Source organism: Watersipora subatra, chromosome 9, assembly GCF_963576615.1.
Source record: "Watersipora subatra chromosome 9, tzWatSuba1.1, whole genome shotgun sequence".
NCBI lineage: Eukaryota > Metazoa > Bryozoa > Gymnolaemata > Cheilostomatida > Watersiporidae > Watersipora > Watersipora subatra.
This window is the reverse complement of record NC_088716.1, coordinates 38,303,259-38,329,747: the sequence shown is the minus strand read 5'-3', so window position 1 is coordinate 38,329,747 and position 26,489 is coordinate 38,303,259. Positions and strand designations below refer to the sequence as shown.

At 34.3% G+C, this 26,489-nt stretch overlaps 1 protein-coding gene across 1 annotated transcript; it reads right to left on the bottom strand.

Moving 5' to 3' along the window:
- Positions 1-943: 943 nt before the first annotated feature.
- On the bottom strand, positions 944-19,976 carry LOC137405040 (uncharacterized). The gene is made up of 3 exons (XM_068091265.1): positions 19,886-19,976; positions 17,986-18,215; positions 944-1,639 (listed from the first exon to the last, which is right to left on the bottom strand). The coding sequence occupies exons 1-3, from the start codon at positions 19,974-19,976 to the stop codon at positions 944-946; spliced, it is 1,017 nt and encodes a 338-aa protein (XP_067947366.1).
- Positions 19,977-26,489: the final 6,513 nt, after the last annotated feature.

Sequence of the window (26,489 nt, the reverse complement as noted above, 5' to 3'; positions counted from 1 at the left end):
CTATATGGTCTTTGTATGATGGCAAACCCTGCTCCTCAATTGGAGGGTCGACTCGGTGACTGACTATTCGACCAAACCGCGGCTCTAATGAGAGCCATGTCGTCTGCCGAGTCGAGGCTTGGCTCGATCCTAGCGTCGGTCCCAGTATTTTCTGCTTTCCCCTCTCACTTAGGCCTGAGCTCAGCGATCCCTGTTGATCTGGCTCAGGTAGCAAATAGCCTGTCTGTGAGTGTTAAAGAAAGTGGTTTTCTGCAACCAAACAGAGTTTTGAAACCAAACGATTTGGTGGCCTGGCAGAAGATGCATGCCAAGTTTGGATAAAATGAGCTAAAAATGTAAAAAATTATGTGAACTAACAGACACACAATGACAAAGTGAAGTTTATTAGTATACATATAACTCTATCCAATTCATTTTTACGTTTCCTGTCAAATCGATGCATCTCATAACTTTCAGTTTGATAAATTTTACATCAATTGAAATTTTATAAAATTCATTACCATTATAAATCGATTCCAGATAGCATCGCTTCGTATACTATTGATTTTTAGCCAAAGATGATAGAGAAACGCCTATCATATTCTTACCTCTGTAGTGTACAGGTAGCAATTAGCTTGTAGTTGCAAACAATAGACACCAAATTATGCTATTATCATTTAACAAAATCTGCTGACTCGCTTAAACCAGTGTTAAACGGACTACTTCAAATTGACCCAGATTGGAGTGCTCCGAAAAAATGCCATGTGAGACGAAAGTTTTTTTCCGAAATCCTCTACTAGTGAACTTTTAATCTATCAGTTTAAAATGGTTGATAGTTGCCTTGTGTGTAGAATGCAGACTTTATTAATGTTAGCCAACATTTTATAAGGGAATAGAAATTTTTGCAAATACCAAAACTTGCAAAAATTTTATTCAAAGTATTAATAGTTAGTCTTATTACTTGTTACTTGTACCCTGACAGCTCTGTGTGCTGTGAGGTATCCTCAGTGTGCTGTGAGGTATCCTCAGTGTGCTGTGAGGTATCCTCAGTGTGCTGTGAGGTATCCTCAGTGTGCTGTGAGGTATCCTCAGTGTGCTGTGAGGTATCCTCAGTGTGCTGTGAGGTATCCTCAGTGTGCTGTGAGGTATCCTCAGTGTGCTGTGAGGTATCCTCAGTGTGCTGTGAGGTATCCTCAGTGTGCTGTGAGGTATCCTCAGTGTGCTGTGAGGTATCCTCAGTGTGCTGTGAGGTATCCTCAGTGTGCTGTGAGGTATCCTCAGTGTGCTGTGAGGTATCCTCAGTGTGCTGTGAGGGATCCTCAGTGTGCTGTGAGGTATCCTCAGTGTGCTGTGAGGTATCCTCAGTATGCTGTGAGGTATCCTCAGTGTGCTGTGAGGTATCCTCAGTGTGCTGTGAATGATCCTCAGTGTGCTGTGAGGTATCCTCAGTGTGCTGTGAGGTATCCTCAGTATGCTGTGAGGTATCCTCAGTGTGCTGTGAGGGATCCTCAGTGTGCTGTGAGGTATCCTCAGTGTGCTGTGAGGTATCCTCAGTTGGCTGTGAGGTATCCTCAGTGTGCTGTGAGGTATCCTCAGTGTGCTGTGAGGTATCCTCGGGTGTGACAATAAAGCACAGAGAATAGGTATGTACATAACTGTTCTAAAATGTTGGAATATGAACAATTAGTTTTGAGTTTAGTGTACCTAGCTGCCAAGCAGACTGCTGCCAGTTCAAACCTTGTTTGATGTAATTTTTTCCCAATCTTCAACAATAGCTTCAAATAGACGAAAAGGCTTGTATTTTGGAGATAATTTTATGGAAACGTTCAGTTGGGGCAATCTGCGTAAGAATTTACTAATTATGTGAATTATCCTAGAGTTGGTGTTTGGGACGCCCTTTAAGGTTCTCATAGAAACAGTGTGAGATGAAGATGAGATTTTGTGCTATTGTAGAAGTGAATCTGTTGGCACGGGTGTGTTATCAAGGAATGTTTACTGTAAAGATTATCTTAACATCATGATTACAACATTACTGTTACATCTTTAGCATGCCAATTATTGGTTCATACCAGGATGTCCACAAATTGCTAAACCTTGACAGCTAGCACCGATATGAATTATCTGAAGCATCTAAAAATTCCACGATTACAATTAAAATCTGTCTACAGTGCCAAGTGCTAAGTCATTAAATAAGATATATACCTACATGTATGTTACAAAACACAAATCTCAATTTTTAGTCGGGCTAGATTCTGGTTTTTTATAGTTGCTGTTTTCTGAAGCTGATCTATTGGTAGATGGTAAGAGACAATAGCCAGACAAGGTAGAAAAATAATTCAATATGCTCACTGCAAGATAATTTTTGGATGTATGTCACTTTGCGTATGTGAGAATGCTCCCTTGTTTGTCATGTATGTACATGTATGTGAGGATACTACACAGAAGAAACGATGCTTAAGATGAGAGCATTTATGTTGCTAAAAAGAATTAGCTGACTTTCTTGTTTAGCATAAATATTTTACATTAATTTAAAAACTGTTTTGTGGTATGCTTAGCATTAAAGAAAATTGTATTTTTCAACAAGTTTGACATATCAGGATGGCAGTTAAAATGCTCTTAGTTACATCCATCAGCAAACATATGGTGAGATCTTCGAGTAATGCGACTGCCTATAATAGTTATTCAGGTTTGCATGTTTTCACATTCTGGAGTAGAGTTGTACTAGAATGCTTTAATTGGACTTAGTCTTTCTCCAAAGAGTTATGTGGGTTTTCTGGTCTCACACTTATGGGTTAGGTGTAAAGTTTTGAGCAAAAAAGACTTTCACGTTAGACTAAACAAAATAAGATATTTGAGTAATGTACGCTTTGCATATCGCAATCACATGTAAAAGACTGACTATATATAGCTAAAAATGCTTCTTTTATATAAAAACTATAGTATGATCGATGTCAAAGCATTAACATAAACTTGGTATATGTGACACACAACATTAGCCAAAAATATACGTTTTATCTTTTAGGCACAAATGACACGATTACAGTTCACAGACAGATGTATAATAACATTGGTATCGAGAACAAACTTTGAAGGCAGGCATATGATGAGATTTTTCATTTTAAACAGAGTTCATAGCAATGCATGTCAGCAATGACTGTCAATATAAACAAAAAATTAAACATTTCACGGTTTGCGTAAGTGAGTGGCTTTCCTGGAAATGCTACCACAACGCGACGCTGTTATAGCAAGATAATAGTTGCCAAATAAATATCTAGTGGCCACGGTCGCTATAGGACTGACATATTCAAGTCAACACTGATAAATAACTCAAAATAAATCGTTCTTCTTCTTTGAGATATGTTGATATCTTACAGAGCCATTTTAGGTCTGTCAAAACTATCATCAACTAATTCTAAGATATAATAAAACTAAATTTCTGTAGTATCTAAACGCCTCTTAGACAAACCAATAAAAATTTATTGGAAAACTCCTTTAAAATCTAACAATCCACAACAATCAATTTTAATAAATTGCTTGAAATTTTATAACTGTATGACAGCTATACTGATTGGTTACCAACTAAAGTGTTTGTGACCAAATTTCAAAGCAATATTTGCAGGTACGGGAATACCTTAATTTTCACGTTTGTTCAAAATCAGCACTCTTCATCTTCCTATGTAGAGTAAAAATCTGTTAAACGGAAATTGATCTCAACTTATATCTAATGAAGTTGTTTTTCATTAAAAGCATGTTTCTGTTTTCTTAAAGAATAGAAAAAGCATAATATTATTATGCTTTATTAGTTATCTTGAGGTGTTGACTGATGTTCTAAAAAAAGAATCAAGGAGATTGACCCACTAGAAGCTGAGATATAAACAGCCAAACACAGGTCTACCTAATAAAGAATCAGAGGAAAACCCTTCAAAAATCCCGAAAACTGTGACGTATAAAATCGACTTAATGGTCATGTGCCGGAGTTGCGCACCCTTACCGCCGTTATGTATAATGATTGCTTTGGCTACGAGATGTGAAACGCTTCTCGCGATAGTAAATAATTTACATACTAGCTCTGGTTTCTCAGGAAAATCATCCAAACATTGTGTGGTAAAGGCATTTGCCCACAACTCCTCGCCATGATTTTTTAAAGCAGAAGAGCAGATTTTGACTATTGTGCTTCAAATTTTAACTCGATCTCCACGGATATGCTCCGAAGATCATATGTTCAACGAACGGCGCGTGTATAGTCTATATGCGATATCCGCGAGTTGCAGTTTGTTTACAATAAGAAATAGGAATGGGACTTTTTGTTCCTTCATCATTTTTCTACTGTGTATCTACTGCAGCATTCAGTTGATTTTCATGATTATCGTCACTATTAACAGACTCGAAGTTCACTACAGCCATAATCTTAAAAAGACCAACTTGACCGTGCTGCTCTTGCTATAAGAAAAGAAAACGATAACTTTTGCTTTGATTTTTCTATTGATCTATTATCTTATCTATGATTATTTTTTATGATTTATATAATATTCATAATGCATATTATACAAAATAATAATATAACTGCGTATAGAATAAATGATGTAACTAATATAATTTGTAGAAAATTCCAAATGATAACCGAGATTGATGATTGATTTAATTGATTCTATTTATTAGCTATAGTTAAAAAATCTGAACAACGCTAAAGATGAGTCTGAATAGGGAAGCTAAGTAGGAGAACAACAAAACTGAGCTGAACTAGCAAGATAGCGAAATGTTGCGAAATAATAGATGCGTGTAATTATTTTATGCCAAAACTAATCTACACGTCAGAGGGACTGGTTCGGAATTCTAGGAACGATGATTGTTAGGCCCAATTTGATTGTTCTATACTTCCAGGGATTAAACCAATTAAAACGCCGTGATTGTTATAGGAGAGCGCATTAGTTGGCTTAATTGACCAATGGCACACAAGTCGATTTCATACGTCATATATTGATGATTACCAAAACAGTTTTGTTTTTTGGTAGACCTGTGTTTGGCTGGCTATATCTCAGCTTCTGGTTGGTCAATCTCCTTGATTCTTTTTTTAGAACATCAGTCAACACCTCAAGATGAATAATAAAGCATAATAATATTATGCTTTCTTTATTCTTTAATTAAGGTTCATTAGATAATTTTTCGAGTTGAGCCCATTTAATTTGAGAGGCAAAATAAAGGGTGTGACAAGCACTTTGCACTTTTACACGTCACTATATACATTGTATAACAGGAAAACAGCAAACAGCCATGACTGTTGTCACAATGATGCTCGGGTAAGGACTTTACTGAAACATAGGGTCAACAAGATTTACACTATGTTTGTCATCTTTTTGAACCTTATTCATTTTCTTTAATTTGTAATTCTTAGTTCTGCGAATCTGTTTACCACGCAAAGCAATGAAGCTACAAAAGATGAATCACAAAGTAGCAAGCAATTAATGTGGTTCATAGAAAAAAATAATGATTTTAACAAAAACAGAAAAAACTTGCAGTTGACTAAAGACATTATTATTGTATAAAACATATTACTCTCCTAAATGATATATTATGATCGTATAAAGGTTTACAAGTTTGTAGTGATATTTTTTTTGCAGTAATTTTTGCCACAATGGTAAGTTAAAATGGAAAACTTTACAAGTTCTTTAAGGTTCATCCCTGCCAATAACATTAATCACATTAAAAGTATGTTTGGTAACAACCACGAGTTCACAGTAATTAAAATAGCGTACTTGTGGTGGCCAAGTTATTCACTAGTGATATCAACTATTGTGGAAAGGCTATAATAAAAAAAAACATAAAATGCCATTTGCATGCACTATATAGAATTAACAGCTGAGGAGAGGCATAAATAACCTCATTTAGTAATTTACTAGCTGAAACTTTTGAGGTAAATGAATCACTTGCATAAATGAAATTGCTTTTCAGTTATGTAAGAAAAAATTAGTTTACTAGTAGCTGCTCAGCAGAAGGCTCAGACTAATAATTGTTGAAACACCTTTAAATAATTTTTGAAAATGTAGTCTTTTATCAGGTATCGGCTGCCATGATCATAACTTTAATGATACAGTTGCTTTTCTTTAGTAGACTATACCAAACATTCCAATAAATACATATGTATAAATACATGTGTTATAGTACAGTATTTTACATATATAAAGCACATATATTTTTACTTTGCTCAGAATTTATGCTTTCATTCATTCATATATATCTACATGTATATATTTCTCAAAGTTTGTGTGTGGGTATGTGTGTAGTTCCAGCTATAGCTACTAAAATCTTCTAATTAAAATTCCATGTTCATATGGATTTGAACTCACGTAAAACGCAAGCGCAAATATGTATCTAGGCGCTTTACCACCGAGCTACATTAGACATCTTGATCATCATCCTATTATCATATTCCGTATACCGTATGCACACGCTAATTATTTTAGCATTGTGCCCACATGTTACGATGTACATGTTATGAAATATTTTTCGTAAGGTTCAACTATTACATCTGGGGTCAAGGCCAATTCTTCTCATGCGGACAGTTATATTATCTTCATAAGAAGAGCCTTGACATTCTCTCTCCGTTTGGTCAAACAAAGACCGCACAATATCTCATTTTTACATTTGCACCAGTATCGAGAGGTACCAGTATCATGGTATTCAAAGTTTTGATAGATAGCTTCTGGTGGAACAGTAACCTTCTACGCAAGAATTGTTATTATTAATTCAACATATTCAGGATTATTTTTCTCAGTTTGTATTGATTGTATCCTCACCGAATCATCTTTTATTGTAATTGTAGCAAAACCGACTTAATTTAGCTATTACTTGCTAATTATGGCACATTTACATCTAAACCCTTTTAAAGTTGTTTTATTTTTTATTTTTTTATTTATTTGACCTGCACAAAACATTTTTCTCATAATATGAAGTTTAAAAGTTACAGTTTGACAAAATTGGAAAACCTTTACAGTTGTTTTTAGCTTCTCTTTAATTATTTCAACCACACAAAACACTTTTTTCATAATATGTAGTTTGAAAGTTAGAATGGCAAATATTGTTATATGTTAAATACAAATCAATTTTCTGTGCAAAGGTTTTTTATTCTCCGGGCAATGCCAGGTAGTACAGCTAGTTTATATATTTACACAAAATATGTAGTATCGGAGGCCTCCCTTATAAGAGGCATTTGTATATATCAAAATTATGCAAAATGTGTACAGCACTTCGATAATAGGAGGCGCAACAATTTCGCTTCCTACCCTGCATGTACTTTTAAAATTGTTAGAGGTAGTTTCTAACTTGGAATTACCTCCTCATTGCTGGATGTCCAAAATTAATCAATTCTTAGTTAAAATTTATAGGCATGTTAAAAGTTATGCCTTCTTACATCAAAATTTTACATTTGCAAAGATATCAAGATTTTCCTGAAAGAAGCATAATTTGATTGATATTGCATAATTTTTCGAACCATGGAATGCCAAATGACAAGTTGGTCGACCACAATATAAGATTTTTTTAAAATTTGCCCGTTTTAAATGGCTCAGCCTAACTCTCTTAGACAGGTTTCTCTCAAGCATCAAACCACAGTTTATCTTTTTTTAAATTCTTATTAACGGATGTGATAGACTAATGAAACATTTATAAATCGAATTACGAAAAAGGTTTTCTTTGAATATAAACCCACAAAACTAATTAGTTGCTTTTAATGACTTTAGTCTATTTGTTGAACTTGCGTGTGAAACAGCTACCTTCTCTCAATATGCAAAAAGACATAGTATTTTAAGTATTGTACGACATGTAAAATATGGATATTGGCAGACTGGTTATTATTATAGCAAGAAGTGACTAAATGATAGGTACTAAAACAACTGGGATAACTAATATTTTATCTAAAAATTATAAAATGCACTGAAAGCTACTAAATTATAATGTATTTTATTACTTTACAACAATGCCAAAATAAAAATTACAGATTAAAAAACTCAAGCGAACATAGTATGTTCATGCAGAACTATGCTAAAAATAAACCTTTTTATTTAATGTTCTATAGTCCACAAAATCTTGGTAAAATTTTAAGAAATACGGTAAAATAGCATGTTACTTTTAAAAATTGAAGAAACCTTTTAAAAATTTGCAGTCATGAGATATTTTTACAACTGGTTGATAACTACTTTTAATTTTTTGCAGTACTAAAGGCTTGAGAAGCTCAGCTTACACAGACAAGTGGTTGAAGATGGAAGCAATGTCTAAATAGCTTTACAGTAATACTTCAATTTACGAGTGCTCTAACGTACGAGAAACTTGAGATACGAGCCAACTTTTAAGCAAGTTTCAGCACTAACATACGAGCAATGTTTGAGATACGAGCACGTGAGTCAGTTGCGAAGTATACCATAGGTGTTTTATGAGAACAGTATTACTCTGTATTTGTCTACTACTCAGGTTATACTTTTGTACCGTGTTTTTTGTGCGCAATTTTCAGTGCAGAATTATGTGAATTAAAAGTATGGTGCGTAGACCGAAAGTTTGCCAGTAAAATGAAAGATAATGGAAAGAAAAAGCAAATGATAACAATTGATATTAAACGGAAAATTATTGTAAAATATGCGAAATGTGTATCCGTGATTGATCTAGCTCAGCAATATGACAGAAATACATCTATAATTATCAAACCGAAGGGTTATATTCAGGGCATTTAGTTTGCAAAAGGACTAACCATAGTTTCTAAACGATGCAGCGATCTTCACGACCGCTGACGGAGAGACTGCTCAGGCATTGGATAAAAGATAAACAATTGGCCGGTGACAGCGTAACTGAAATGATGTTTCAATAAAGGCGAAAAGGCCGGTGGTTAAAAGGCGAAAAGGCCTATGTGAAAAGGCCGGTGCTATCTATAAAAATTATAAAAATAGACTTTCGGACAAGTTGGCTCGTGGTCGTGCATTAACCCTTTGTGATGACATCAGTGTTCGTCCTAATCGCAACACGTTAAAAGGGCGACAAAGGCAAACATCCTTAGATAGGTTTATCTTAAAACGGCCGGCTAGTTGTGAAAGCGAAACAAAGGAAAAATTAGCTAACCAGCGAGAAACTTCTAACTATGAACGCCGGAGAAATTTTAATTACGTTAAGTTAAAAATGAAAGTTTGCTTTTAGGTTTGCTTTTAAGTTTGCTATTTTAAAACTTTGATAAAATCCAAATTTATCAAATTCAACTGTTGTAATAAAGGATAACACTTATATCTCCCTCCCTGGCAAATGCTAGCGTTAGCTGCTACTGTATGTATTTAATTTTACATTTTAATTAATCACATTTCCTTGCATTATTTTTTATTGTTGCTTTTTGAAAGCATGTGGTAAGTTAGGACAATAACCAACATGTTTTTTCTGTTACAATATCTTGTTTTGAGTGTTTTATTTGCATTTTTAGAATCTAAAAAACAATCAATATATATTTAATTGTTCTATATATAAATAAATTGCACCAACATGCGAGTAAATTGACATACGAGCTAAGTCTCGAAACGCATTAAGCTCATAAGTCAAAGTATGACTGTATTAGCTAAAAGGGGAGCCTCTTGACAGCAGATGACTAAAGAATGTTCAAAGGAAGAGCAGCAAATTTTAGCATCAGAGCTATTGTTTCAGGTAAATGAGCAGTTTTTGCCCAACGTTAGTCATGAATGACATTCAGTTTAAATCCTAACTGTCCCCTACAACTTTTATTGTATTCACTAAGTAAATCAGACACGCTGATTTCAATTTTGTACTCAAAATAAAGATTGGTTCATTAACTTTCAGAGTAATGAAGGTAAGTAATGTTTTTTACAGCGTATTAATACCGGTCTCGAAAACAACACGATCGGCACAACAAGCTCCACCCATAAATACATGGCGTAACCTAGCTTTTTAGGAAGGTAAGTTAGGGATGTTTAGTCCGACTTAGAAGGATAGAGATGAGTGTCATAAAACCCATTATTATCTAACTTCAGCTTGTAAGATAATCTGTCTTTTCTGAAAGGTAGATAAGTTATTTAACATTGCACATTTAAAAATAGGCTCAAAAAAGTGTGATAACAACGCTAGCTTGTAATAAAATCGTGCTGTTTGAGCTCATTTTGCTCACTTGTCAGCCTATCAAACATTGTGTAACAAGCTACGAGCAGTTTTAAATAGCTTATCTGCCTTTCATAAAAGACTGAGATAATCTTACAAGCTGAATTTAGATAAAAATGGGTTTTAAGACACTCATCTCTATTATTCTAAATCTGACTAAACATCCCTAACTTCCGTTCCTTAAAAGCTAGGCTACATCACATACTTATGGGCGGAGCTTATTATGCCGATTGTGTTGTTCTCGAGACGAATATTGAAACGCTTTAAAAAATCCTTAATGAGTTTGAAGGTTAGTTGACCAATCTTTAATTTGAGTACAAAATCGGAATCAGCATGTCTGATTTACCTAGAAAGTATGATAAAAGTTGTGCGTGGCAGTTATGGTTTAAAAGACCAAAACTTTAACTACCTGTGTTAATCTACAAGCTTAACCATGTCCAGAACCTTTGTGGTAGTAGTTATTTTTGTGCTTTATGACAGGAAAAGCAACGCGAACAAACACAACTCAATCATTACTATGATAAGAGCCATGTCTGTCTGTGCCTCTAAAGCCAGGGTTAAAGGTTAGTGGCAGACAGCATATGAGTCACCTACTCTAACCCGCACAGTAATGAGCTGCCTTTTTGGGGTGTAAAACAATTGTGAATACAATTATTCTCTGCGTTTTATTGGCACACATGGCCATCGCTCAAAGTACAGTAACTGTACTGTTGACTGTCAGGGTACTAGTAATAATAATCATTACAATAACAATAATAGTAATAATAATTATTATTATTATTATTATTCTTCACTTTTTCTTTACAACAGAAAAAGAGAAAGAGAAAGTGGAGAGGTATCAAGACCTGGCAAGAAAGATAAGAAAAATATGAAAAACATCGCCGATGGTAGTACCAATCATCGTGGGAGCACTTGGAGGGAGCAGTGGCAAACCTGCACGAACAAATGCAGCTGCTGGACATAGAGCAGAAGGAAGTAAATAGAGTGACATTCTCTGCCCTACAAGGATCAGCGAGGATACTGAGAAAAGTGTTGGATATCCCAGATTAGGGGCCCTAGCCCCATACCAACGTATCACCAGCTGAAGAGCTGAGGAAATTAACAAGGACAAAAATATTGATAATAATGACAACAGAAAAATTTGATTTATGGAAAATGTCATGGCACACGTACATCTTCATGATATTTTGATTACAGAAAATTAATTGTAAAAATAGCTGGCATACCATTTCTAAAACAATATTGTTTACTGATATTTACAGGAAAAATAGTTTGTTACTTTTAGGCAGTTATCGGCGTTGCTCATAATCTATTATTAGTGAATAAATGTGCAGTTTGTTTAGTTGGTGTCACATACACATAAATTTTAACAAAATTTCTCATAGCAGGTAATGACTAAAAGGTTGCAAAGACATTTTTGGTAAAATAGCGATATTTTGATGCATTTGCTGAGATATGTTTTTTTTAGAATTTAGCTGGTTCAGTTTATCCTTACCAGAGACTGCTAAAGAAAAAGCACAAAGATTAAGGCTGCTGGTAGGATTAGCTCTTCACATTGACCTACAGCTATCTCAGGAATCTAGTACTATGGGTTGGAACCAGCGAGGAGACAAAAACAAATAATCATATTAACTACTGGAAAGAACACTATAATTTACAAGTTTGCACTCTTGTACATTTACAAGTTGAACTGTTTGGGGTTTTTATTTGATGGTATTTTACTGTTGTTTGCCAAGTCTTTACTAATAGGAAGGCTGAACTGATGAAGTGCTGTAACAAGCATCCTGGCACATTGTTGGCAGCGGTTACATATACACAGGATAAGACAACTTGTATTTAGAACCCACTGATACAAAATAGTCAAAGCTGTCATGATTTTTAGCAAGCTTTTTAAACACACATGATTTTTTGCTGTTTGTTAAACTTTAATATAACCATTTTCTGTGCTTCTTGCAATGCCATCAATTATAATATGGTTTAAACAGTAATGAAGCTGCTAGTGACATCTTAGTCCCAATTTTATACATACTTCATTGTTCAATATTTTAAAAAGTCTCTTCTCCTGTCAAATGTTAAAATATTTGATCAAAAAGTATAAATGTTTCTCTATCATTTGAAACATTGTTTGCTGTTTTAGGTGTTCTGACTCACAGTATGCTTTAAAATCAGCACCACTCGATTGCAATTACAAAGCTCAACAGAAAAGAACATGCCCGACTTCCCCAAAAATAACATCCATTGCCATGCATATTGTTTATAAAAAATAAAAATGTGGTCTCATCACCAATGGGTACTTATATATTTACACAGTATTTAGAGGTAAACAATGGGACAAATTCTAATCAACCTATCTTTGAATAGTGTGAAACATCTAAAGCATTGTATCTAAGAATATATTTGAAGTTCTGTTTCAACAATCATAAGCAAATACAAATAAATGTATGTCAATAGAGATGCATAACACTGAAACTTGGCCAAAATAACTGAATGCATCACAAGAGAGAGACAAACAAAAAGTGTGAATATTTACATAATTTTTAAGGAAGCTCTTTTCTTCTGAGAGTTATAATTGCAATCAAGTTTAGACGGTTTTTATTTTGAAACATCCTGGCGGTCAGATCACCTAAGACAACAAACAAAATCTCAACAGATAAAAAACTTTATATACTCTCTTGCTAACATTTTTAAAATTTGACGTAAGTGACCCTTTAAAAAGATTTGCTTGAAAAAAATTTATAGGAATTTTTTGCCAAATAATTTCATCAATATTAGGTGTGCGTCCTACTCAATAAATAGTCAGTAAGAGTTGCAACATTTTAGATGATATCAACATTTTAATCTATTTATGAAAATGTTTTGATAAATAAAAACAACTCATGCCAGACATGGGCTTCTGCTACAGAGAATCAAATCCTGTAAAAGATGATTGTTTTTAAGGTCTGTGAAATATTTTCGGTAACCATATCACAACATTCCATTTTACACATGCAAGAGTGCATCACAGATTACTCAACATATAAAAGGAAAAAATATCAGTAGCTCATTTGCTATTTAGAATGTGTTGCCATCTTGCAACACAGGTATGTTGTTTTTCTGCTGGCATAACTTCTGCTACAAAAGCTATCATAAATTATATAGGTGAGGTCTGACATTCAGAAACATGGCAAGGTGCATCAACATGACATACCGTAAAACCTGTATTTGAACGCCGCCTTTATTTGAACATCACTTTTATTTGAGCACCACTATGAGAGAAGGATTAAAAAATAGAGCGCATGGCGCTCAAATAAAGGTTCTACGGTATTTCAACAGTAGCTATAGCTTTGCTATAAACAAAGCTCTCGAAAATTAATTACGTTCTTGCCATCTAAGGTCTTCATCACTTTGAGTTCAGAGAAAACTTTTCTAGTTTGCTTATCCAAGTTCACAACTAGGCTAAACTGTTTTCATGATTATCTAAAGTGATGGAAACCCTCGGTTAGCCGTAAAACTATTAAGGTAGTTTTTTTCAAGAAACTAACTGAATGCACATGCTTGCCTAGGCACTCTCATCTAGCCAAACTTAAAATTAACTCGTCTCAAGGAGCATGAACTTTGCAGACTTTAAACTCGCATTAAAATGATCATTTTTATTTATGTTATTACTTTGCAGCATTTAGTTTTAATAATTTATGATCAAATGTAGCAACTTTCCATAGTGTAACTCATACTTTTAGTTATAACACTAAACTACTTGGACCAAGCTCTTGCAAATTAAGTTCTGCTTGACAAATGTAATCCAATCAGACTTTATTTGTGTAAATGGTTCAGAGTTGTGATGCATTAAAACTGTGCTGCGTGGTTGCAGCTCAGTACGCAGTAACATTGCAGCGCGTTACAACTTTATAAGGTACAATAGACATTTTCTGTTACTACAACTGTACTCCTACTACAATTCCCTCCTGTGATCTGCTGCATACTCACTTACATGATGCATCACCTGAAACCCAGCAATTCATGCATACTGCTTATGCGCATTCTTCTCTACTTGAACTGCATGTGTTCTGCAACTGCGCGTTAGTGTTGGCCACAAAGTATGTTGTATCATTCAAATATTCGCTATACTTTTTGTTGGTTTTAGATTATGAACAAAGATATTTTTATAATACTAGTCACATTATGGTTCATTGTTCAAACCCAATTCTGCATGAGTGATAGGATGGCCACTTACTCCTGTACTTTACTCTCTGTACATCATCAGCAAAAAAAGGTAAGCAACATATCAATTGCAAGTTGTTGCAACATACTATTGAAAACTTTGCTGAGCTCGAACAGCGACGCATGCATTGTCAAGGTATAACGTCCATCAATATTGCGCAATGTATCTGGGGTCAACTTGACCAGTACATTCATTGTATTTAGACTCGGTGCATAAGCAAAATCGTTCTCAATTTTGGCAGATTTAAAAAAGATTGTCTTGATAATATTGTTTCATCAACCTTGCCAAGATGGAGGATAAGTGAAATGGAGCAAATTGGGTGAAACGGTTGCGTATTTTACTTTGTTCACAGAAGTGACTTTTGATTTTTATTACAAAACTCAGAATACGCCTTCATAGAGAAGTGTGTTTAAATACTTGTGATTGGTTTTTGGATTCTAAGTAATGCTTAGCTTGCCCAAGATCACCACTTTAACAAAACTTAACAAAAAAGCAAACAACAGTTTTTTGGGTAATTCTATCCTGTCAAAATTTATCTTACCATTTTATTCAACTCGCTTATTTAAGTAATTGTAGTGCAGGCTATATTCGGTACAAGCATGACATTATTACGTTGTGCACAGATGACCTCCGCCAGGCAGTATGTACAAAAAATACTGAGGAAATAAAAGCTATGGCTATGCATGCACATTGACTCTCCTCCCTAATATTTTATTTCATTGAAAGCTTGACTGATGCATTGTTTTGGTTCCAAAGGTTTTTGCTTCAAAGTTTTGTCAGAATTTATGTTGGAGATTACACTTTGTGTGAATGAAGTCTGTTAATAGGCTTTACACGTAAGAGTGGTAATACTAAAGAATATCTCGGTATTGCATAATATATACAATGTCTGCTAAACTATGAGAAAGGAGTGAGATGCAACTCACAATAAATTATCCGTTTAGCCAATTTTCAAATTCATTGAATTATTGTATAACTTTTGAAGTTTTAACATACTCTTGATGCTTGCATCCTTAATGTCAAACAACAACGAATGCAATTTAACCCGTAGCAGTTGCTGTTACTCTGCACTGTAATACATTAACACTTCTGTTCAGCAATAACTCGCATGGCTACAGCTAACATGCGAAATAAACATTCAATCTAGATGTCAATGTCAGTGTCGATGTCAATCAACTGAACTCTTACTTACAAAATCATTAATTCTTACAAAGCGGGTATAAAACTAACTCTGGGAACTGGGCATGATTATATAAAATACCTTTTCTTAATAAAAACCAGTAATTTAGAATTTCAGTAAGATCTATGATGTGTTAATATAACTAATTCTTACAATATTTTTGTATAAGCTTTTGATGGATATTTTGCAGGCCTAACAATATACTTTTAATTTTGTCATGCTTGCTTATTCGTTATGAAATGATTCTGAACTAACTTCAGTCATAACTTTTACTAAAACAGTTGCTAAAGATTATAATTTGGTAGATAACTTTATTTCAACTGTCTACTGACTTACTTATAACAAGAGCAAGCGAATAAATTTAGTCTGCAAGAAATTCTGTAAGAAATAACATCTTGAAACATATTTGTTAAAAATTGCTTAGAGTATCTGATAGTTTAAACGTTGATTGATTTTGTTGATTTTAAGTTTTTAGTTTAATTTGATTTTGATTATTTTGATTATCAATAATAGTCATCAAATAATTTATGTAGACTTTAACTAGAATAATTTTTTTAGATTTGTTGACGATTAATTCAATTGCAGCAGCGTATTCGTAATAGCTGATATATTTTTTAACCATCAACCTCAACGTACTAAGGCTCCACGCGGTGAATCCATAGTAAAACAAAAAGCAAGGTATTTTAAGTCTGACATATGAAGACGCATGCCTGGTGCCCAAAAAGCCAAACTGCCCAAGAGTCGGGCAATTAAACTTGACCAACTTTCCTGATAACTTACAATAAAAAAGGAACGTTTAGGAGGCTTTAACAGATGTCTTTGTAATGTGGTAGTTCATTGCTGCCATTCTCGTATGTTTTAAATAGTTGTATTATTGGAAGGTGCTTATTTTTTCTGTTTTTGAATTATTTTCTACTTGGTATTTAAGCTCTTTAGGTTTTTGAGGTACTGCATTACACTTTATAGAAATCAGATAGCAAACTAACCTAGTAAGTTGAAGCTAACTGTTCACAAGTCACAACTAACTAGATTTTTACTGCTTTGACACTTTTGTTATAAGCCTATGTACAAATAAGTTATTCTTTTCATGTTTGAGGCATCATTAAAAATTAGAAGTGATACATGCTTTCTAAAACAACTGCACAAATTTGATAAAAACCAAAGAAAATAATGTGATTGTTTAAATGGTTTGAAACTATTGCAATAGCAATAAGATTGTGTTTGCTTTGATGGACAGCACACACACAGTTTTGGCTTAATAGCCCATAGCGATAAATTCCCCAAAAAATGAAAAGCATGACATTTATTGTTATAGCACTACTGATTTTTATGACAAATATTGGAATGTTTTGAGTCCTGTGCTAAAAAATGCAGAGACTAAATTGAAACGTGATAAAAATGTATTGATTCCTCTCAAATAGTTGAGTAGATAATAGATTATATAACTTTATTAGCAATAAATAATACCTCACTTTTCGTGGTGAGTTGAGATCAGTATGAATAAAAAATTAATGAGCTCATATCTAATGAAGTCACTTTTTTTAATGCTTAGTATTAGTTTAATGCTTTTGGTTAGCGAGCACGATTCTAACAGCTTTTAAAATTTATGTAGTCCGAGGCATATAAGGCGACATGCAAGAGAAATATTACGGCAATTTGCCATAGTAAATACGATGCAACTGACTTGATTGCGCTAAAGATAGCAACTCTTTCTACCACGGAACTTTTGCTGCTAAAAAGAATTTTGTTATTATTAAAAAAAGAAACGATTTGTAGCCATAGTGTCCAAATGATCAATACCAACAATAGCGCGATCTAAGCAGTTGCATCATGTATACTATGTTGAATTGCACTGGCATTTTTATTGTGTGTTGTCAAACGTGTCTTGGACTATGCTAATTGCAAAAGCTGCTAGAATCGTGCTCGCTAATAACTCGTTTAGCCAATTAAAAGCGTTTCGTTGACGAATTGCATGCACAGCTGTGCATTCAGCGTGCATGCACAGCTCAAATAATTTTGTGATATTTGGTCGAATAAATCTGTGAATTCTGTGAATTTCGTGAATTCGCTCAGATTGAACGAATAATTCGTTACGTGTGGCCGTACCTTTAGTATGGCCCAAACTAATGACATATCTTATCATTACGCCTCATATCTTTTAACGAGGGTTTTATATTTTTTCTTCTGTAGATAATTAAGTTGTATTAAAGGTCAAATGCGTTCCAACAATAACTCTGTATGTATGTTTCTTCCATGTGAGATTTGAAAGTTGGATGACTGACTGTTTAAATAGGACTACGTAGTTTTAGTGTAATCAGTGTCAATAAAACAAATAAAATCTGGACTGATATAAAATTATGTTTGAAGACCTCGCCCGTTCATGTTTGGCTCTGATATCATCTGCTTACAATAAGTGATTTTACTTTACTTAAAACTTATTGTTATTCAATGAAAGCGCTACATGAGCTATTGTTATTTCAGCTGATCCAACATGAGCTACTGTTATTTCAGCTGATCCAACATGAGCTACTGTTATTTCAGCTGATCCAACATAAGCTACTGTTATTTCAGCTGATCCAACATGAGCTACTGTTATTTCAGCTGATCCAACATGAGCTACTGTTATTTCAGCTGATCCAACATGAGCTACTGTTATTTCAGCTGATCCAACATGAGCTACTGTTATTTCAGCTGATCCAACATGAGCTACTGTTATTTCAGCTGATCCAACATGAGCTACTGTTATTTCAGCTGATCCAACATGAGCTACTGTTATTTCAGCTGATTCAACATGAGCTACTGTTATTTCAGTTGATCCAAAAATGTGAAAATTGTGACGACTCAATGTACTTTTTATATATTTCACACTTCATATGTAAACTCCCTTAAATTGCACTATAGGTCCTTCTGGTTCTACCTGCCTCAAGACAGTTCATGACTTGTCAACTGGAATAGTTATTTTAGTACTGTATATTTCTATTACAATTCATGTAAATGCGTTTACAATACAATATTTGAACAGTCGAACATAATTTGTTGCGCCGATTTTGATTTCAGTAATTTTTATTTTTATTCTGGATCAGCCGTCTCAATGAAGTTTTCTTTGGTTTTTAAAATTGGCTACTTTCTAGTTTCAGGTCACAAGGAGCATTTCACAATAGTAAGAGTACTTAAAGAATACACCCTATGATTCGATCAAAATAGCATCGCTTAATGTTATAGACTACAACCTTATTCTGGTGTTTCAAACTATTGCCAGTTAGGAGTGTGGTAAGTAGTGACTAAACCTACATGTCTTTATTATATAAAATACCTAAATATTGGCAAGGCAGAAGCACACAAAAAACATGTAATTAGAGAAACAGTTCTTAGCAAGATACACAAACACACCAACCTTAGAGTGTCAAGTGCCAGCTGAATGAAAGGAGTTGTTTATACAATTACATAATCAATCTATGCATGGAAAAAAATTGCCTGTTAATCGGTTGATAATTTTACTCAGTTCAAGAGTTGATTCAGCTTGGCTTGTACCAAAAAGTGCCATGGCGGTCTAAAGCGATGTGAGAGATTGGCAGTTGTAGTAACTACACATGCAATTATTGAAAAATATTAGAAGGCGGTCAATTGGCACAGCTGTTACAGTGTCAGTCTAGCTAGCTGAATGTTACATGTTCAAATTCAGTGTAAGGCAATGTTTTTTCCAGAAAAACTGCTACTTAGGGTAGACGACAATGCTTTCATTATAGCACCGGCTGAATGTAAATATTTTTGTTTGTGTTTGTGCATTTTGATTAGAGAGGAAAGGAACAATATAGCTGTAATTATTGATTTTTAAGAGAAAGCTTTTTTTAATCCAACTATTTAATACATTTTATATGTCGATGATATCATTCGTAACTACTATTTCGACACGAAACGTTTAGCTTAAAACTAAGCTCTGGTGGTAATCCTTATTGTAATCACTTTGATTGAGCTAAATGACTTGTGTTGACGACAACCTCAAAACAAGAATTTTCAAAAAATACTTACTGGATTTGATTTTTATTCTTAGGCAAAACATTAACATATTGGGAATTGCAATCTCGTTAAGGGAATCATAATTACGCAGAGTTTCAGTAAGAAGGCATATTATGTGCCACCTACAAGTAATAGAGCTGCCAATATAACTTGCTGAAAGAGCCTCCTTGCCAAAATTCTGGCCAATTTCAAAAGCACTTTGAAACAATATGATGGAGCATACAAGCCTCTTTGATATTTTGGGGAAGTTTGTAAACGGGTTGATGTTCAACATTCTTCTAATTTACAGCTATATAAACAGGTTAATAAATGTTTTCTTTGCAGGTAGAGCAGCATCTCTACCAGTGGAGGCATAGTGTTTTATAACACCTGACCTGCAAACAGAGGTCGAGGTTCAATTCCTAAAAAGGCCACCATGAGACAGGAATGACGTCCAACCTTAAAGTTCTTTCTGCAACTGGGCATGTCTGCAAACAGCAATGTTCCATTGGCAATGAATTTAGAGATGCCCGGCCAAAATCATATTGCGACAAATGTGCATAGCTTCTGGTTACAGTAACCATAATTTCTCCTATTATACTTGATCTGCAGGGATCGCTCATACGCATCGCAGGACAATTGTAGTAGTAGCTGTGATTTAAAGTTCTAAAAATTTATTTGACAGAAGTAAATCAGCCAATACACTTTTGTTGATAAAAGTACTATGCTATGCTTTGGAATACTTTGATTTTTAATCTTTCAGTAATGCGACAACTGCTTGGGCTGTTTTGATAGTTTGCTCCATCTGTACAAAAAACCGTTACACCACGACGTAAACAACGGCGGCTTACCAAATCTATGTTAGAAGTGATTCACTCTATTGAAAATTTTGCAATGCTGTGGAAAATTTGTGGTACTTACTACATGTCAATTGCTATAGCTAGTAGAACTGGAAAAAAAACTTTGATATTGAATAGAATTATTTGGGGTGTTCGCATGAGTTTATCCAAACCCAATGTTTTTCAATGATATTTTATTTGTCGCTGTTGCACTGAATTTAGCCATTTGTTTGATACGCCTGTTTTAAGCTTTCAATTTCTTTAAGTTGATCTCCTTGAAGGGGCTGCTTAAGAAGCCAAATTTATTTTTTCATTTTGAATAAGAATAAGTTTTTTTAATAGAATTGTTGACCATTATTATGATAAATGCAGGATAAATATATATGCAATCTGCTCGATGTGTTCAATATTACTGCATGGTTTTATTAAAGCCTCTTATCTGAAACCTTTTATAATCTAAAGGCCTCCTACATTTGCTATATTTTCCAGTTTTTCCTCTTAGTAGCAATGATTTGGCTAAATGGATATGTTTTAGTAACAAATTTGGTCACAGGTATTCAAATCTCCCGTGTTTGACATTTATATTTTTAAACTAATGGGTCTCTGACTCTAACAGCATATTTGGCAGCATGAATACATGTGATGCTTTAATATACATTCTAAAAGTGTTGTTTTTATGTTCTACTTAAAAACTAGCATAGTCTCGATACCAATCCGATCATTATTGCAACTTTATTAGAACTAGCAAAATGTTAGTTCTTGCTTTACTTACCCATTAACAAGCTATTGAGGGTGAAATTAAGTTTCTAATTTATGAATATACCTTATGAAAAACTTCTAAAAACTGAATTAGTTTGAATTAGTTTTAGAACAATATATGTTACAGTCAAGTTTCATTGCAACTGGAATGCATGGGATTAAATATCATAGTGAATTTAGCAAAATTCCTTTAAAAAGATAAGATGTAAAGTAGAATCTGAAACTAAGACTGTCTAATGCAAAACTAAAACATAATAAGAGACCCTGAAAAAAAGAAAATAACTGCTTTTGCACAAGAGAAGATAGCTCCAAAATTTTTATCAAAGTTTTCACTTTTTTGCGCTAATGGGAGACAACAATTCATACTACACAATGTAACTTGCAAAATATGGCCAGACATACTGAAGGACAGACAAGATTTGCGATTTATATATATATAAATCTCAAAGCTTATCACAGTTGTGATTTGAGCTCTCTAGTGTCAGCACATTGAGCTTTTTAAAGTCCGTAGGCAAGTTAGTTGTTTCATCGCAGGAAGTCAACTCTTATTTGCAACGAGATTTGTCTCCCTTGCTTGCTCTGAGCTGCACTGATGAGGCTTCAATAGCCAAAAAGCACTGTCTGTAGCATGAGTATATATATATATATATATATATATATATATATATATATATATATATATATATATATATATATATATATATATATATATATATATATATATATATATATATATATATATATATATATATATATATATATATATATATATATATATATATATATATATATATATATACAGTCAAACATGAAAAACTCAAACTTCACAGGACCGAGCGAAAGTGTTCGAGTTACCAAAGCGTTCAAGGTATCAAAGCACTGTCACAAGTCCATGTATTTATTTATTTATTAATAGATAGCTGTATATATACAAACTATAATATAAATCAAAGCATAAATGGCTTGTTTCAAATTAAATGCTTCTAATGTAAAGTTTAAAAAATCTTTTATCAGAAAGTATAAAGATTTTTCTCTCACTTGAGATTGGTTTGCTGTTTGAGGTGATGTTATTGCCAGGACGTTTTTTAAATTAAAATTGGCAAAACTTGATTGCTGTTGAAATGCTCAGAAGAAAAGGCATCTTTTTCTTTTGAGCGTTTTAACCAAGATCAATTTTGCCAATTTTTCTTGAAGTTTATGCGAAGGTTACTTCACTTTTCCTTGCTTCCGAAGGACCATCGCTAAGCGGACGTTTGGTAAAAATCAAATTTCACCAAACCTTTAGAAAAGTCGTTGACAAAATATTTTGCCAATGATGGTAATAACGACGCCTACAAACTACGAAAAGTTGAGGTTTACCTCTATGGCTTAGAATAAAGTGATTTTCTAAAGCGATAGCAACCATTTCGGCAGTCGTTGGGCAAAAAACTGTTCAAGTTAACAAAGTTGAGGTCGAGTTATCTAAAGCAATTTATCATTAGGTGGGAACAGACAAAAAATAACTGTTCGAGTTAACCATGTGTTTGAGCTATCTGAGGGCGAGTTATCCATGTTTGACTGTATATATATATATATATAAATTGGAAAATTAAATAATTTACTTATCGTTCAGCTACTGTCAGTTTCCTGCTGGTGCATTTTTCAGGCTGTAAACTTCAACGTTGAAGTTTACAGCCTGAAAAATGCACTAGCAGGAAACTGACAGTAGCTGAAAGATAAGTAAACTATTTAATTTGCAAATTTATGCTGCTCCATCCTATGTTGAGCACTCTGATTTTAGTTCCAAGTAGGATACCTTTCAATATATGTATATATATATATATATATATATATATATATATATATATATATATATATATATATATATATATATATATATATATATATATATATATATATATATATACTACTGGGATTACAGTTGTTCTTACATGCTGGAATGTAAGAACAACTGTAATCCCAGTAGTCATTGGGGCACTGGGCGCAATAACATCGGCGCATAAAATGTGGTTTGCCCAAATACCAACAACAATCAACTCAGGTGAGTTGCAGAAAAGTGCGCTATTGGGAACAGCTAAGATCTTGAGGCGAGTGCTCAAACTCCCAGGTCTCTGGTAGGAGACCCGAATTAGAGCAGAATTTACCACCCATACGGGGTATCCGGGGGAGGAAACAATTTTTTTATATATACATGTATATATATATATTATATGTATAAATATTATATATATATTTACTTGTAATGGCTGACTGAAATTTTTGCTTTTACTAATTTCTAGATCATTGCATAAACCAGTTGTGTAGACAATCACATATAACTTTGTTACAACAAGACAACTCTCGGATTGGATTATTGAGTGTCTTTGGTAACACAGCAACCTCTTTTATTCATGACTCATGGTTCACTGTTTGCCACCTCCTATATCAGAAGGTTATGTATGAACCAGAATTGTTTAAGTCTTCAAAGCAACCGGGGTTCATTTGTCACGATTCTCAAATTCAATTGATTTGGCCATGTCAAACCACCAAACTATTTTATCACTATAACAACAATGGAAACAGTGGTCAGTTACCATGTTCCTAAAAAGGGTACCCAAAATCTGGGATCAAGTCATACACAAAAAACAATGAATTAACTTTTGGATTTAGCAAATGAAATGTATCTTTTTCCTCAAGTGCTCTATACTACAATGTATTGCTATCTGTGATGTTTCTAAATAGAATGTATTAAAAAAATGTTGATTAGCTCTAACAATATCATAGCAGTGGCATGAGCAGCCATATGCATTACTGTGAAATGCATAATCATACACAACACTATTACCCTATTACAGTTTTAATGAGTAGAATCATGTTTAGGTTGTTGAGGAAGCATTTATTATTGTTTAGTACCTCATACCTCGTTTTAAACTAATGTCCAATATTTGCTGTTGTTCACTATTCATTGAAGAATAAAGAAGATAACTCTAATAGATAATGAGGTCGTACCGTATTTGTCAGTAGCCAATTATATTGTAACTAGCTGCATTACCCGCCTCCAGGAACAGATTCACGCGCAGCATAAGGTTTATTGAGAGTTGTCGTTCATACTGTATAACAACTCCAAATATGCAGTTTACTGGAATTGTTGCCCTGATGTATTATTATGTAAAATGTCTACTGAAATTGTTGCCCTGAATATGCATACACATATTACATGTCAATAATGCTGGGGAGATTAATGGAAACCTGCAATTTGTTTTACAGCTAGATGGGTGTAAAATCTAGTAAATATTCTAGATTCATGCGTCTGTCCATACCCATCTATATTTGCAGTTGACAATCGCGCACTTCTGTCGCCGAGCCCCCGCCTTGGCTGACCAGTCTTTACCCGCTGAGCAGTTGACAATCGCGCTCTTGCACTCGTCTCGCAATCAATTGCTTCGCACTCGCAATCAATCGCCTCAAAATCAATTGCCTCGCACTTGCCTTGCAATCGATTGCCTTACACTCGCAACCAATCGCCTCGCACTTGCAATCAATCGCCTCGCACTTGCAATCGATCACCTCGCAATCAATCGCCTAGCACTCAATCACTTCGCAATCAATCGCCTCGCGCTCGCCAACTCATTCATCTGGAAAGCCCCGCCTGGATACTCTCGCTGCACTCGGGGCAAAAAAGGTCTCCCGCGCATCCTCGAGTGACGCCACGACCCCAAACCGCTAGCTGCATTACCCATCCACGGGAACAGATTCATGTACAGCAAGAGGTTTATCGAGAGTTGTCTTTCATACTGTAAAACAACTCCAAATATGCAGTTTACTGAAATTTTTTGCCCTGATCACACTATGCATACACATATGCAGCCATATATGTCAATAATGTTGGGGAGAACAATGGAAATCTGCAATACGTTTTACAGCTTGTCTACAATGCATCAGTCTCAAATTGGAGTTGCCCTATTTGTGTACAGAGAACTGATAATGAAATTGACATTGCTAGGCAAACTGAAGTTCTTCAAACTGGCAGTATTGAAAAGTTTTGCATCTTTTAAAAAATTATACAAAATATTTTGCTATCGCCAGCATTTATTGAATGGAAACTTCTACATGCTTAAAACACTGATCATAGCTCATCAGTTTTTCGTCTATAGCCTGTGTTTTGACATGGTATATACAAACAGTAATGAGGTTGTGTCAATAAAATTTATAAGTATAACAGCACAGACAGTATGATGTCAAGGCAGATACAGCATTAGCACCTTACAATAATAAAACATAACGCCAACGTGATGGCCTTTTTATGAGATACAATAAGGATAACAAATGCATGAAAATATATATATACTGAAAAATATGTTAGAAAATGCTGCATGTGGCATAGCAGAACATGAAGGACACAGCATGACATAACAATAACGCAATGTTAGTTCAATGCAACACTTGCGGATAGACAACATCTTTTGTTTTTCTGTCGGGTGTATGAACAAACAGTTTTCGGCTTGTGCCTACTTTGAGCAGGCAAAGTACAGCTGGTCATAGATAAAGCAGAGTGACAGTAAGTCGAACTGGCTGCTCTCTTTCTTTTCACCATCGCCTATCGCAACCCTCGGAGTACTCGTGCAAGTTCTGCAGTGGCAAGTTACAGTAGGCCTACTCGTAATGGGAAAAAATTAGTAACTCAGCTGCTGAAGGAAATGAACTTGTCCAACTATCACAAACAGTGGCAAATCCAACGTTATTAAGTAGTTGAAGTGTGGCGATTCATAGGCAATACAACATTGAATAAAACATACTCACCTTTTCGATGTAGAAGTTTAGTAGGTAAAACGCAGTAGCAGTACCCGTGCAAGTTTTGTAGTAGCTGTAGTTCTGTAGTACTCATAGCTGAAAAAAAGCAAAAGTAACTCAGAAGAAAATGAACATGTTTACTATCACAAACAGTGGCAAATCCAACGTTTTCAGCCCTTTCACCGAAGTAGACTCATTTATGCATTTTCTATGGTCGACTGCCGTAGACACATTTTTGCGAATTTCCCAGCAAGTGCTAGTAACTGAATTTTATTATTAGTTGATAACATAACCAATGATTTTTAGGACTTTTACGGTAGTGACAGTGTTGTCCTAAGATTTCTCTACAAAATTAGCCTAAGTTTAATATTTTAATCTTTGTTTGGGAAATCCCAACTTAAAAACGGACATTTTTGTGTAAGTTCATCAAAGGCGTCTGAATTAGAAAACAAATAACTATTTATGCTGATGACATTATAGCCAATTCAGATTTTTGTGATTACACAGATAATTAAAATAGCAATAGCAGCACTGACTCTGATGGCGATGAAAGTAATGGTTTTGTAAAAATAAGGAACATTGTAGAGGATCGTTTTGTTTTGTAGCTTCACATCGCTTTATCAATTCACAA

Bases quoted from the DNA above. Each gene is read 5' to 3' on its own strand.
- LOC137405040 (XM_068091265.1), bottom strand. From the start codon at position 19,976: ATGCCCAGTTGCAGAAAGAACTTTAAGGTTGGACGTCATTCCTGTCTC. The intron at 18,216-19,885 runs GTCAGGTGTTAT...ATGTTGGATCAG, and splicing joins ACCTCGACCTCTGTTTGCAG to CTGAAATAACAGTAGCTCAT. The intron at 1,640-17,985 runs GTTGGATCAGCT...CCAACATTTTAG, and splicing joins CTGAAATAACAGTAGCTCAT to AACAGTTATGTACATACCTA.